At 38.0% G+C, this 16081-nt stretch overlaps 1 protein-coding gene across 4 annotated transcripts in view; it reads right to left on the reverse strand.

Moving 5' to 3' along the window:
- GRIP1 (glutamate receptor interacting protein 1) overlaps positions 1-16081 on the reverse strand; it is a 585000-nt gene that overhangs the window by 12242 nt on the left and 556677 nt on the right. For 2 of the 4 annotated variants that reach the window (XM_070755655.1, XM_070755657.1), the window contains exons 20-22: positions 14702-14858; positions 5496-5598; positions 1587-1820 (exon numbers count right to left, since the gene is read on the reverse strand). In XM_070755655.1, the coding sequence (XP_070611756.1) occupies positions 1587-1820; positions 5496-5598; positions 14702-14858 (494 nt within the window). Of the gene's footprint in view, positions 1-1586; positions 1821-5302; positions 5348-5495; positions 5599-14701; positions 14859-16081 lie in introns of all 4 variants that reach the window. The other 2 variants (XM_070755659.1, XM_070755656.1) reach the window with 2 other exon arrangements.

Genomic DNA, 16081 nt, shown 5'->3' on the forward strand with positions numbered 1-16081 from the left:
CATGCTCCACTTGGGTGAACAGTAGGCTGCTTGTGTGGAACAATCCCTCTCATCCCCATGGAAGCTCTGGATTAAAATATGCATCTTTGATAGTTGAATACAAACAGAAATATCTTTTCAATAGGAATTGTAATACTTTGATGGAAGTGTGCATTTTAGAAATATGAAATATAAATGAATAAATATTTGGTTGCATGCTGAGCTTAGAGGCTGTTAAAATAATATGAATGTCAGAGCATTTAAATCAATTCCAGCTGTTTATATGTTTATCCATGTAACTATTTTACTTGCAGTATCTCTGTAGGCATTTAAGAATGAGGAGTATATTTGCTGAAGCAGCACATTGGATAACAAATAATATTCAACTCCGAGAAAATACTGAACATTGGTTCAAAGGGCTAATTTAATATGCACTTTATTTATATTGGATATATTCTTATGGTTAGTCTAAGCTGAATACTACCAGAGTAGTAGCATAAAAATTATTATTCACCCACAACATTTATTGCAGAAATGAAAATGCTGCACTGCTCTATGTTGTGCTGCTTTACTTCACAGAAGAAGAAAATCAAAACAGTTAGGCTCTCCCTCCCTCCCTCTTAATCTTTCTTCCATCCTTAATCTCTATGTCCTGTGAAGGAATATCTTTTTAGGTGGGGGGAGGAGAAAGAGGCAGGGGTGAGATTGTGAACTTCTATTACCATGTGCAATACCTAAGTCAAATATGGCATCAACATATTTAGTCAACTAACCAATTTCTCTATTTTATTTTGCATGCTTCATAATGAACAATTATGTGATCTTGCCTGGGAAATATCTGGATTGAAAAACATCCACAACTATATTTGGAGGGGAAAAGCCTGCATTTGCCTGCCTGCCTATCTATTTTTATGTAGTCCTTGGCTTATAACAGTTCATTTAGTGACCATTTGAAGTTACAGTATCACTGAAAAAATAACTTACAACCTGTTTTCACATTTATAACCATTGCAGCATCCCTATGTGATCAAAATTCAGCCCCTTGGCAACTGGTTCATATTTATTACAGTTGCAGTCTCCTGGGCTCTTGTGATAACCTTTTGTGACCCTCTGACAAGCAAAGTTAATGGGGAAGTCAATCACTTAACAACTGTGTTACTAACTTTATTGCAGTAATTCACTTAACCACTGTAATAAGAAAGATTGCAAAATGAGGCAAAACTCACTTAACAGATATCTCACTTAGCAGCAGCAATGTTTGGGTTCAATTATGGCTGTAAGTCAAAGGCTACTTGTATCTATTTCAGAGAGCTACCCATTTCATCTAATAATTCCAGGTCACTCACAAGAAACATGTCAAAAGGTAATATATAGAAAATATTTTTTAAAAAATTCAGTTACTCAATTGGATGGCATACAGAAATTCATCAATATAAGATATTCAAGACAGGATACATTTCATGAAAAATCTAATGCATGGGATGTTTGTGAATGAGATGTAAGACTTTTTTCTGCAGCATTTGCAGAGATATCATCAGGTGAGCAGTTTCTTTGCAATTCTTCATAATGCAGAGCTTAGCCAGAAGGTGAAATCAAAAAGTCACTACCTTGTGTAACTCCACAGGAGTTGGGGACATGATTTCTTTCATTTCTTGCTTCATTTTCCTAAGGGCTATGGATTTCCTCCCCACATCTGAAGGCAATGTGTTGCTTCGAGTGGTCTGGCTATAATGTGGCCTCGAAGTACTTCTTTCCTGAAAGCTGGCTTGTCTTCCTAGATGGCTGCGAACTTGAGAGTTATCATGATTCAGGCTCACTGTACTCCCTGACATAATTGTAGCCTGCAGCATTAATAAACATGTTGTAAAAATATAATACATAACATAGTAAAGAAGGTATATTCTTAATGAAAAGTAGCAAATTTTTCTGCTGTTACTGTCAGGGCAAGCAAATGGCTTGGAAAATAGATGAACAATTTGACTGGGAAATGGGGGAAGATCCCGAGGTTCCCCAATGGATCAGTATCAAAACATATAAAGTTTAATTTAAAGTGTTTAATGGAACTTTTCCAGATAAAGCTCTAACTATACCTAAATACACGCAGTACAGACACACACACGGTTCTCCTCTTTTGGAGTAACCAGAATTATGCACAGTAGCAGACGTAGAGTAAGACAGAGTAAGACAAAGTAAAGAAGTCATGATTTAAGAAAAATAAAAGGAAGTACAGCTGTATTTAGTTTACACCAACACACATATACTATTTCATACAGTCTTTTTACTTTTAAAAAAATCATCTTCTTTTGAGGAACACCATCCAACTATAATTTTCTTAATATTTCCTTTTTTTTCCTGATCAATACACACTTTATTCATATATTTGTTTGGCAATTTGATCCTCATTCAGTCTCTATAACCAGCCATATGCTTGTTCTACACTGTTCATTTATTTTTAAATTCTGGTCACATTTGTTGGGCATCCATTCATTTGAACCCCTATTTTAGTTTGTTTTACCATACCTGCTTCTTAAGTACAACAACAGAGAACTTTCCATGTCCCATCAAGTAGCACAACATAATGAATATCAATGCTCCTTTTGCTCAATTGCACAGGCTTGACAAAAACTACAAAAGATGGTGTTCCTTAACCAGGTCTTATGCCATAAAGGCTCCAAAGATGATAACTAATTCTTTGAATTTCACCAGAAAGAATTCTGGTAACTGGTAATTCAAGAAGGGGGGGGGGACATTACACCGGCTTAATAAGGCATACAAATAACTGCTGTTGCATTCTGGATCAGCTGCAGCTTCTAAGTAGGTTTCAAGGGCAGCATTATGTAGAACACTTTGTGATAGGACATACACAAGACAATCAAACCACAAGTGACTTTCTGAAAAACCTCTTTTCCATGTAACAAAGAAACAGGTTCTGAAGATAGATTTACATAAAGTCCTTTTTTGTCTCATTGCCACCTGCTCCTTGAACAGTAACCGTGAGTCCAAGAACATCCCCAAATTGTGCACCAGTTTTTTGGGTGGTGCTGATGCTGCTGATGTTATTCCAAAGAAGATTAAATATGAAATATCTGTAGTTTGGGGTGTGTATGTGTCCAAAACCTAACAACTACTCAGTCTTGGCAGGGTTAAGCTTTAGCTTGTTCCTCCTCCCTAGCCTGCAGACATGCACACAAGATGTTGGCAGCATCACCATCAACACTGCATTTAAATTATTTTTATGTTTCACCTGACATATCAAACTCACTTCAACATAACAATGTGGACAGAAACACACTCCTATATATAGTTAACTTTGCTTCCTTTGCCAAACCTTTGGTTATCATAATGCATAACACATTTGTATTATGTTCCTCTATAATTCCCAAAGAATTATCTATTTACATATAATTTGCAATCATTCACCCCATTTATCCAACAAACACAACTACAGTACTTTGCTTTTCAATATTTTAATTTTTCAGAGCCATGAACCCAAATCGTTTGGGTTTTCAGTCTACAGTGGAGCATATACAAAGGTACGCACAGATTTTGTGTAACTAACAACTAACACTCATCCTACATTTAAAAGTCACAAACATGACTTTTAAATTTATTCTTTAATTCATTCATTAACATTGCAGACCTTTGTCTTACTCCTGCTCAGTGCTAAATCATTCAATAAAATTGTTACCTATGCTATATTTCATTATATACTGTCTTAATTGTATTTAATAAGCAATGTTCTCATTACATATATAAAGATGTATTTTTATTTCAAGTGTTTCCTTTGGTTTGTAATAAAGCAATAAATTTAGAGTTTAAATTAATTTTAAAAATGTTTTCATTTCTGACATATTCTTTAAGCATTTTTCCTTAGTACCAAAATAATAATTTTTTAAAAAACATTATATTTACTTTGAGAGGAACGAAAGTTAGTTAGATTGAGAGGATACAATTAATTTGCAAGACTGAAATATAAGTAAGATAATACCAATACCCAATTAATTTCACTTTTTAAAAGGCTTTATAAATGAAAAAAATTCTCAACTTATTGAAATATTCATTCTATTTCCATATCCATTTGCTGTGCTCTTAGGAAGAAAGTCCATAAGAGAAGCTTGAGCTACATGCCTTAGGCCGAACTAAACCAAACTGACAAGCCATTTCTCCAAAGTACACAGAATGTCAATTAAATATAAAACATGTCCACATTAAAATAACAGGCATGCAATATGGAAGCTACGGATCTCAGGCTATGCAGTCAACTTGAATAGCATAATTTTTATTTTGTCAATGCAAATTCACATTCATTGTGATGACTCTCTGATTTTCATATGACATAAGGATGAAACAAGACTTTTACAATTTTGCAACATTGGGAATTTAAAAGAACATAAAAGAAAATTCTTGCAGACACCCCCTTCTAAAAATTAAACTAAGAATATTCATTTTTGTTGTAATTAAGGAATGGAGGTAGTCCTCAACTTACAACAGTTCATCAAGTGATCTTCACAGTTACAATGGCACTGAAAAAAGTGACTTCTGACTGGTTTCCACACAACTATTGCAGCATCCCAATGGTCACGTGATCAAAATTCAGATGCCTGACAACTGATTCATATTTATGATGGTTGCAGTGTCCCAGGGTCATGTGATCAGCTTTTTTGACCTTCTCATAAGCAAAGTCAATTGGGAAGCCAGATTCACTTAACAACTGTATTACTAACTTAATAATTGCAGTGATTCAATTAACAACTGTGGCAAGAAAGGTAGTAAAATGGAGTGAAGCTCATTTAACAAATGTCTTCTTTAGCAACAGAAATTTTGGGCTCAATTGTGATCATACATTGACTGTATGGCTTTTTTCTAATTTTTTTCTAATCCAAGTCTCTAATTATTCTGTTTTTGAAGTAAAACAACTGAGTGCAAAGTGAATATGGCATATGTAACGTTATTAATATCAGATTGCGACAGCAAAAGAAAACCAAAATCCATGGATTATACAAATCTTTTGTAGCTATATTGGTTCATGTGGTGAATCTAATTGTAAAAATGTGTAGAAATTTTGTTTTCGTTTATGTTCCCTATAATTCAAATTCAGTTCTGTTGCAAGAGATGGAAAAACTTTTATAAAAGCAGCCAGAAGAGAATGGGATGTGTGCTGTTAAGGCAAAGTAAGCCTGCAAACAAATTCAGCCAGAAGTAGCACAGGAGAAGCTTTTGCTCACACACATTTCAGCAGCAAGTCCATGGAAGATAATTGATTAATTGGAGGTTAGCAAAGGCAGCTATGCAAGCAAAAATATAAACACTAAAGGGTAAGTACCAAGAGAGCCATGTTTCTCAAATACAGATGCCTGTCAACCTTGTCCTGTAGAGAGGGGTTAAAGCTTTAAAATGATTTTGTGAGATTAATGCAAACTTAGAAGAAAAGGGGGGGGGGGAACCCGACCAAAAATGAGTGTTAATTGAAAAAAGAAATTACGGTAGTCTATTATGAAAGAGTAGATTGTTTCTACCTCTAATTCCCTCAGAATTCCTGACTGTCCACAAGTCTCCAAATCTTCCAGTGCTTGGGACCAGAAGTTTTCCTCCTGGTCAGGTTCGGGAACACCTGCAAATCTGGATTCAGAGAAAGGTTTCTAAAGTTATACAAATATCACAATGAGTTTCACATGAAATGCTTTCAATGCAAAGTAACAACAAGGATTTTTCAGTGTGAGCTAGACAACAAAGCAGAGGAGACACAGCTATGGAAGGACTGGTATAAGAATGTATAGAATAAGAGGTATGTGCCCAAATTGCTGTTGATTTTAAAAAATCAATGTACTGAAAGCCCTTCTCTATTTCTCTCTCTCTTTATTTATGTCTCCAATTATGCAAATGTGAAATATAAAATGAATAACAATATCTTGGCAGGCAAATAGATAATTATCAGATCTCCAAAAATAATAAGCCTCTGGTTTTCTTTACTTTTGGGCAGTCATTTTCACTGCTTTTATTCTTAGCATTTGTTCATTCTACCAGCTATAAATTGTGGAGTTAGAAGCATGCCGAAAATTATGAAGTTAAGGAAAGATGCAAAACCATTTTTGAGGTGACAGATATTTGAGCAATTCAATGCTTTTTTGAGTCAGGAATCTACATCTCCTACTCAAGCATCTATCATTCAATCAGTTAAGTTTTGGATAAATTTATCTTTAACCTCCTTTCAAGGAAGATTGTGGGGAAAGTGGTGGTTCTGAAAGTCCACAAAGCCCTACAGAAAGAAGAATATTCAAACTCTTGGTAGTCAGATTTCAAATCAGGTTACAGAATGGAGACTGCATTTTTTGCACTTATGGATGATCATTGGAAAGGCTAAGATCAAAAAGTATAACTTTCTTGGTCCTCTTTGACTTCTTATAGCATCAGTATCACAGAGCTTGGTATTCTTCTGGACCATCTCCAAAGAATTGGAGTGGGAGGTATTATTTTGTATTGGTTGAAGTAGAAGTTGGCGGTAGTGGGAGACGAGAGACCTGCCATGAGATCTGTAGTTTTATTTATTTATTTATTTATTTATTTATTTATTTATTTATTTATTTATTTATTTATTTATTTATTCTTTGTCCAATATACAACACATATAGAATGAAATAGACATTAAGTAGTATATATAGGGATAGTAAGTAAAAAAGAAGAGGAGTGGATGAGAGGGAGAGAATATATAGGATATATGAGAAAAGGAAAGGTAATTGGACAGGGGACATTAGGCACATCGGTGCACTTATGTACGCCCCTTACTGGCCTCTTAGGAACCTGGAGAGGTCAATCGTGGAGAGTCTAAGGGAGAAATGTTGGGGGTTGGGAGTAGACACTATAGAGTCTGGTAATGAGTTCCACGTGTCGACGACTCGAATGTTAAAGCCATATTTTTTACAGTCAAGTTTGGAGCGGTTTGTGGAGTGCCTCATAATTCTCTCCTTCCATTCCTTTTTAAAAGCTACAGAAAATTCTAGAAGAGATCATCCTCCAGGTTAGAATAGAATAGAACTCAGATGCCCAGTTGGCCACCGCACACAGGTGCGCCAGACCAGCTAGCCACTGCACATGCATGTGGTGGAATTCAGAAGAGCAGCTGGCTGCTGCATGCATACACACTAGACCAGCTGGCCGCTGCGCATGTGTGCAATGGAACCCAGAAGAGCAGCTGGTTGCTGCGTGCATGCATACCAGCCAGCTCTCTTCCGAGTTCTGGTGCTCCAGTGTTCTGAGGCACACATGTGCTCCAGTTTTGGCACTCTGTGTCTAAAAGGTTAACTATCATGGCTCTATACCATTTCAGACAAATGGTTGTCCAATCTCTTCTTAAAAACTTCCAGTGTTGGAGTATTCACAACTTCTGGAGGCAAATTGTTCCACTGATTAACTGTTCTCAATGTCAGGAAATTTCTTCTTAGTTCTAGGTTGCATCTCTCCTTGATTAGTTTCCATCCATAGTTCTTGTCCTGATCTCAAGTGTTTTGAGGACTAGCTTGACTCCTGTTTCTTTGTGGCAGCCCCTGAGTTATCAGAACACTATCATGTCACCCCTTTTCATTAAACTAGACATACCCAATTGCAGCAAACATTCTAGCAACCATGTTTTAGCCTCCAATCCCCTAATCATCTTTGTTGCTCCTCCCTGCATTCTTTTTAGAGTTTTAACATCTTTTTTACATCATGGTGACCAAAACTGGATGCAGTATTCCAAGTGTGGGCTTTTTTGGCAACTGCAGCACACTGCTGGTTCATATTTAAATAATTGCCCATTAGGATTCCAAATTTCTCTCACAGTTACTACTATTGAGCAATGTACCACCTACTGTAGCTGTGCATTTTAGTTTTCTTGCTTAAATGTATAACCTTACTTTTTTCACCATTGATTTTGTTAGATAACGCCCAATGTTCAAGTCTGTCAAGATCCTTCTGTATCTTAAACCAATTTGATGTCATCTACAAATTTGATCATCCAAATCATTGATGAAGATATTGAAAAGTACTTGGCCTAAAACAGAGCCTTGGAGTACTCCAATGCATACTTCCCTCCATGTAGACACATTTGTATTGAGGACTACATGTTGAGTATGTTTGGTCAGACAGTTACGCATCCATCTGGTGATGATGCAGTCTAACCAGTGGTGGGTTCCTACCAGTGGGGTAGGCGACTCCATTCTGGCAGCAGCCACCTGATTGCACAATTTGCGTGAAACTGCTCTGGTGCTGGTCTGTCAGACAAAGGCATTTTTAAAACTGAATTTTTCCAGCCTTTGCTTCCTGCGCATGTACGGAAGCAAAATCGCATGTGGGCGTACCCAAATCAAGAGGATGCACATGCAGTGCATTGGCTTGCAGGTAAGTACAACCCACCACTGAGTCTAACCCACATTTTTCTGTCTTATCAAATAATAGGTTGCGGTCTACTTTATCAAATGCCTTACTGAAGTCCAAGTAAATTATATCCGCAGCATTTCTCTGGTCCACTAATTTTGTCACTTTGTTAAATAATGCAATAAGACTTGTCTGACATGATATGTTTTTGACAAGCCCATAGTGGCTTTTGGTTATTATTTTGTTTGCCTCAAGGTATTTTCTGATATGTCTGAGGTTTCCTACATCTATTTTTTCCTTTTTTTGAAGATGGAAATTACATCAGCTCTTTTCTAGTCCTTTGGTAGTTCCCCAGTGCTCCAGGATCTTAGAAAGATATAGTTCAGTGATTCTGAGATCATGTCTGACAGTTTCTTCAGAACCTGGGGGCATAATTCATATGGTTGTGGTAATTTGAACTTGTCTAGGATAGGCAGATGCTCACTTACCATTTTCTTCCCAGTTTATATGATTTAAAATATTAAAATAAGATTTATTTTATATCTGTTTTTATGATGTTGGTTGGACTGTTTTTTTCCTTTGTGTAAAGACCAGAGATTGGTTCCTCCTGGTTCGGCCAAACCAATAGCAACCTGCTGGTGACATCACGATGATGTCATGGAACCAGTTTGCTTGGTGCTGGTCTGCAGAGAAAGCGAACTGGCAGCAAGGAAATTTAGACCCCACCCCTGGTAAAGACAGATACAAAAAATGAGTTAAGTAGTTCTGCTTTCTCCCTACTGCTTGTCACCTTCTTGCCACTTTCTCCCAGCAATGGACTAATTGTTCCGTTGACTTTTTTCTTGTTTTGTTTCATGTTGGAAGAAGCTTTTTTTTGTTATTTTTTACTTTTGTCACACACCTTTGTTCATTATGAGCCTTAGCTTTCCTCACTTCATCTTTGCAGGCTTGAGCTATTTTTATACTTGTCCTTTTTGTCTTTCAATTTTTCAGAGAGTTCTTTATGCAGCCATGCTTACTATTTTTGAGAGCTGTTATTTTTCTTCTTCATTGGTATTGTACTACCAGAAGCCCTGTGCAGAGTCATTTATATCTTGGACACTTCCTGTTGGTATTATTATGAGGAACTGCCCTTAAAGAACATTTGAAAACTGCACTTAGTACATAAAGTAGCAATCTGGGTGAATTTGAGACCTCAGTCAGCTTCCAACTGTGATTTACAGGGCGGGTTGCTGCCTTTAAGCCCCCCCACAGAGTTCAACGAACAACATATATGGTTAACTCCATCCAGGTTTTGTCTATATGGGACTGTCACATGGTATGGCCTCAGAAATGGACATTTTCACTAGTTTCTCCTATTCTTTGGAACTCCTCTGGACTGAGTATTGTCTTTCTTAGGATTCAGGAAAATATTGAAGACTCACCTCTTCTGCCTGGCAGAGGAAGGTGGTGTATTATAACTGAAGATGGGATCTGCAATCCAATGATACTTATATTATCTACTTCAAAAATCTTTTTAAAAATATATTTTTCCACTCTTTATATGCATTTGAGATTGGGGGTTGTTGTTTTATTATATGTTGACACTATTAGATGTTCTGGGTCTCTTTAGGAATTAGCAGCATAAAAGTAGAATAAATAAATGTGTTCAAATTTGAACTCTATTAGGCAGGATCATATTCTAGGGAGATGACCATCATCTTGTAATAATATTTGGCATTTATTTCATTTCAATTGGCAATTTTTCAGAAAATAGATATGGTTCCTTGTAGTATTCCTTCAACTGTAGGCTAGTTTTATGCTCCAACTGTCCCTTCAGATAGCTGAGGATGTGGATATAATTAGATTTGAGATGTTAACCAAGTGATTTGAACAGAAACGGGATAATATCTTCTCTCTTATAGGCATTGGTTTCTTACTATCTGAAGAAGAAATCACTTGATCCAATAGTGTTGGACTATTCCAGCCTACTCTCCACTCCTCTTTTTAAGGAAGATTTTAGAGGAAGTGATTGGATTTCAATTACAGAAAATTTTAGATGGAGGGGATGATTTTGATCTCTTCTAGTAAGATGCTTATTCTGAGTAAGGTATGGAAATTGCAATGCATGCCTTTTGAACTGGTTTTTAATTTTGCTATTTGACCTTAATTATATTTTTGTTTTTATGAGTGTATGTAAGTAAGCTGGTTAATATCTAGTGGGTTAGACTGGTATACACATGAGATCATCCAAGGGCATGGGGTGAGGTATCATCAGTACGCTGATGATACCCAGCTTTACATCTCCACCCCATGTCCAGTCAACGAAGCAGTGGAAGTGATGTGCCCGTGTCTGGAGGCTGTTGGGGCCTGGATGGGTGTCAACAGACTCAAACTCAACCCGGATAAGACGGAGTGGCTGTGGATTTTGCCTCCCAAGGACAATCCCATCTGTCCTTCCATTACCCTGGGGGGGAACTATTGACCCCCTCGGAGAGGGTCCGCAACTTGGGCGTCCTCCTCGATCCACAGCTCACATTAGAGAACCATCTTTCAGCTGTGGAGAGGGAGGCGTTTGCCCAGGTTCGCCTGGTGCACCAGTTGCGGCCCTATCTGGACCGGGACTCACTACTCACAGTCACTCATGCCCTCATCACCTCGAGGTTTGACTACTGTAATGCTCTCTACATGGGGCTACCTTTGAAAAGTGTTCGGAAACTTCAGATCGTGCAGAATGCAGCTGCGAGAGCAGTCATGGGCCTACCTAGGTATGCCTATGTTTCACCAACACTCCGCAGTCTGCATTGGTTGCCGATCAACTTCCGGTCACAATTCAAAGTGTTGGTTATGACCTTTAAAGCCCTTCATGGCACTGGACCAGAATATCTCCGAGACCGCCTGCTGCCGCACGAATCCCAGCGACCAATTAGGTCCCACAGAGTGGGCCTTCTCCGGGTCCCGTCAACTAAACAATGTCGGTTGGCGGGCCCCAGGGGAAGAGCCTTCTCTGTGGCGGCCCCGGCCCTCTGGAACCAACTCCCCCCGGAGATTAGAACTGCCCCTACTCTCCTTGCCTTTCGTAAGCTCCTTAAGACCCACCTGTGTCGTCAGGCATGGGAGAACTGAGACATCTCCCCCGGGCATATACAATTTATGAATGGTATGTGTGTATGTATGTGTGTTTAGAAAATGGGGTCTTTTAAATGTTTTTAGTAGAAATTTAGATTTGTTGTAAACTGTTTTTTCACTTTGTTGTGAGCCGCCCCGAGTCTGCGGAGAGGGGCGGCATACAAATCTAAATAAACATAAACATAAACAAACATAATAAATAGCTACTTGGTAATGGCATTGGAATAAATGCCAGGATTAGTTAGTAAATGCCTGGTTTATTTCTAGTTGTCAAGAGTTTGGATCTGACTGAAAAGAGTTTGTCATTACCAGCAGAAATTATATATGAACCCTAAAATTACAAAAAGTACAGTTCTTACAATTTGTTATGGTCCACCAGTAGTCTGCAGAGCTAGCATCAGAGTCGGACAGCGAGGGGGATGGGGAGAAATCTGGACCAGCCCTGGAGTCTGGAGAAAGCCAGAGGCAGGGATCCAGCCAGGGTCTTTGGAAAGGTCTGTCCCATCTGCAGAACCTCCAGAGGTTGACATGAGTAAGGCAGAGGAACAGAAGGAGCCTGTTTGCAATTCACATATGTGCAGAGCTGCCAGAAGGCAAGAACAATTCCAGAGGGGAAGGACTATGCGGGAGCAAGGCTTGGGGATTATTTGGCCCCTCGCATAGGCTATATAAGTGGAGAACAAAAAAGGGTTCATTGCAGGAAGCAACTTTAGATCTCGTAATTGCAACTCAAGACTCAGTTTTGTTTCTGTTGGACTTGCCAAGTTTTTCCTGCAAATTGGTCCTTGGCAATTTGCCAAAGAAGAACAAAGTTCATGAGTGTTATCTGCTTTTCCCTAAAAGACTTCAGTCGTACTTGTTTTACTTTGTTTGGAATTATTATGATTGCTAATGAAAATAATTAGCACGTGTTACAAATAAAAGAGGTTTGTGAGACATTGTTTGTGCCATCTTATTTAAACAGGAAGCTTAGGCCAGAATATTTATTATTAATATCAGCTAGGGGTGGACTGCTAGCCAGAACACTAAATTGGGCTCACCGTGGCGGCTTGTGAGTGTTAGTGGGGCCAGCGCAATTTTGCTTCTACACCTATGTAGGTAGAAAAATCATGCACAGAGCTGCAAGTGCGCCCATGTTTCGATGAGGTTTTTTTCACTTCTGCGCATGCCGAAACATGGGTGCATTTGAGGCTCCATATGTGATTCAGTTACCTACACAGGTGCAGAAGCAAAATTGTTCTGGTCGTGCTAGCACTCACAAGCCGCAGCAGCGAGACCAATTTAGCTGTCATATTTACTGTCATATAGAGAGATGTTTTGGTATAGTGTTAAAATCAGTAGGATAGAAAGCAGGAGACCATAAGTTCTAATGTTCCTTTTGGTATGAAAACAGCTGAGTGACTTTGGTCTATGTTACTCTCTCATTGTCCTAGGAAGAAGGCACGGGAAAACCATTTTTGGAAAATCCTGCCAAGAAAATTGCACAGACCTGTCCATGTAGTCACCAGGAATTAATACCGACTTAAAGGCCACATACCTTGAGATATATATGGAACAGATTCATATTTAAAGTTATGGCTCTGCTACCATAATGGGAATACTGGTTCAAAAGACGTGCATTTATCTTAACAAAATAGATGTCAAAGCTTGAATATAAATTTATCCAGATTAGGTGTCTAAGTAAGGTTAATTAAACTTTTAGCTGGTGATGATAAATGTCTAAAAAGTGATATACTATCACTATTAACATTTAAAAATTGAGACCACATCAAAAGTCATTGAGTCTGTCATCTGCACCTCTATAACTGTCTGGTTTGGTGCTGCAACCCAACAGGACCGACACAGACTTCAGAGGATAATCAGAACTGCAGAAAAAACAATTGCTGCCAACCTGCCTTCTATTGAGGACCTGTATATTGCACGAGTCAAAAAGAGGGCGGGGAAAATATTTACTGACCCCTCACATCCTGGACACAAATTGTTTCAACTCCTACCCTCAAAACGTCGCTACAGAGCACTGCACACCAAGACAACTAGACACAAGAACAGTTTTTTTCCGAACGCCATCACTCTACTAAACAAATAATTCCCTCAACACTGTCAGACTTTCTACTAAACCTGCACTTCTATTCTACTAGTTTTTCTCATCATTCCTTTCACCCATTTCCTCCCATATTGACTGTATGACTGTAACTTGTTGCTTATATCCTAAGATTTTTATTAATATTGCTTCTTCATTGCTTATTTGACCCCTATGACAATCATTAAGTGTTGTACCACATGATTCTTGACAAATATATATTTTATTTTATGTACGCTGAGAGCATATGCACCAAGACAAATTCCTTGTGTGTCCAATCACACTTGGCCAATAAAAATTCTATTCTATTCTATTCTAAAAAGTTACCCCTTAGAAAATTGTAGTACTGATGTCAAAGCAGCCATATCTTTTACTTGTCTTTCTGTATGTCCCTTCTTTGCAGTATGATATCACAGTATCATATTTACTATGATACCTCTTAAGTACTGAAGGATGAATCTGAGAATGATCCATCAAACAATGAAGACAGGAGACAGGAAATGGAAATGAAAACTTCTTTCAATACCTTTCAGTTTTGAATTAATATCAGCAGCAAATGACCTATACTATTATACACAAAAGTTCACCAACTGCACACAGCTTGCTGTCAGCCTTACCACATGTCTTGAATATTACTAAACTCACGTAGCATGAATTGTCAATATATCTCAGTAATTTGAGGACAAATTGGTAACTGAGCATTTTGAAGTCCTTGGCAATCTGGGATAGGTCTGTTGAGAAGAGGGTTCCTCTCGGTACGCGCGAACCAGTAGCGACCCACTGGTGATGTCAAGATGATGTCACCAAATTGGATCGAGTTCTGGCACTATGCATGCACTCGCCATCTTTTTTTCTGCTTTATATTTTATTTTATTTTATTTTCATTACTGTACCTGCCCACATAGTGTGAGAGGAAGCAAACTGGCAGCAAGGTAAGTTGGAACCCACTCCTGGTCTGTTCAGTAGTTAAATTTCAAAGACAAAAAAGGTGCTTTGGGGGAAGGCAAATGGTGCATCTGCCTGAAACTACTTGAAGTGGAAGTACCTCTTCTAGAGTTGTAAACAAGTCCATATCAAAATCCAAAACCTACACGTCTGAAGTTTTGAACAGTCCTAAAAAATACATCAATACAGGAATGTGCTACTATGTGTAGTAAACATTTCAGTGTGTAGCACAGTACTTACCTACTTGCTACTGGTTTATCCCAGTCATCATCACTTAATCCTGTATCATGGAAGGAGTTGATTCGGGGTCTATTCAAAGGAGATAAACTATGCTTTTGTTTTGGACTTCTCCATTCAAAGGTATTGAAATTGTATCCTGAAGCCTGATAATTGGGACCTAAAAAAGTAACCATATGTTGATTACATTTGACTATGTAAAATAAACAAAAATGTGATGTCAAATTATTCTTTTAACCATTGTATGATTTAAGCTATCTATTTATTTTATTTATTAATTGGATTTATATGCTGCCCCTCTCCAACAACTATTTGCAGGCCAAAGCCATCATTTTGAGTTAGAGACTTTGGCCTGCCACAAGTAGAATAGTACTGTGGGAATTGAGGAGGAGTGGCTACATGAGAGGGAAAAATATTAGCCACAATAAATTCTTTCCAGAGATTCAAGGTCATCCTTTGTTCATCACCAGCTGAAAATGCAGGGGAGGATCGTGGACACTGAGAGAACCAGAATAGTCCATGTGATGTACTTGTGGGTGTGGGGACAAGGGATGAACCTTAACCTGGCTGGATAACTGTAGGAAAAATTAGTATCGGATTGACTACAGTTCGTAACCAACATGGCTTCTGTTAATAAATTGGAACTTGGAAGAAGGCGAAGGTTTGGACTCTGATTTATTTCTTGGATGCTAATTGAAATGTTGACACTATTATTTATTGTATCGTATATATGGATTATAAGCATCAGCTAGAATTAACTTGTAGTTATATGCCTGAACTCTCTTGGAAGGGCAACTGAAATTATGTTATACTCTTAAAAACAATCTTATTATGAACAACATGATATGTTTCAATTTAAGGCTATGTTGATTGCTCTCATTTCTGCCCATCGAACACAATACTACTGAGAAATCAATGCTATTTGAAATCTATTCATCATATAGAAAGTATGGGGAACTTTTATGGGGACCACAATCTGCTTGACCAAAAGGAAAGTAACAGGCAATACTACCAGAAGTGGTGGGGGCCTTCCCTTTTCTTCATGGAAAATTTCTGTGAGCACATCATTTCAGTTTCTACACTTAAAAAACCCTTCTGGAATGACCCCCAAAATAATTTTAAGTCCTGGTAGTGCTAGATGGGAAAGGTTTGCCTCTTAAAAGCCACTTACTCTACTTTCTTGTTTTTTTTAAAGGAAAAGATTATCCCGCTTACAGTAATCTATCTTGCAATTTCAAGGTACTACAGCAAAACAAATAGATTGAAGATTGTCTATCTTGATCTATTTATGGGGTTCATTACTGAATAGAATAGCTAGAGAGATACGCTTTATTTATTTAGTTCTAGACAGCTTGAACTAAATATAATATATACTGTGTTTCC

Source organism: Erythrolamprus reginae, chromosome 6, assembly GCF_031021105.1.
Source record: "Erythrolamprus reginae isolate rEryReg1 chromosome 6, rEryReg1.hap1, whole genome shotgun sequence".
Lineage (NCBI taxonomy): Eukaryota > Metazoa > Chordata > Lepidosauria > Squamata > Dipsadidae > Erythrolamprus > Erythrolamprus reginae.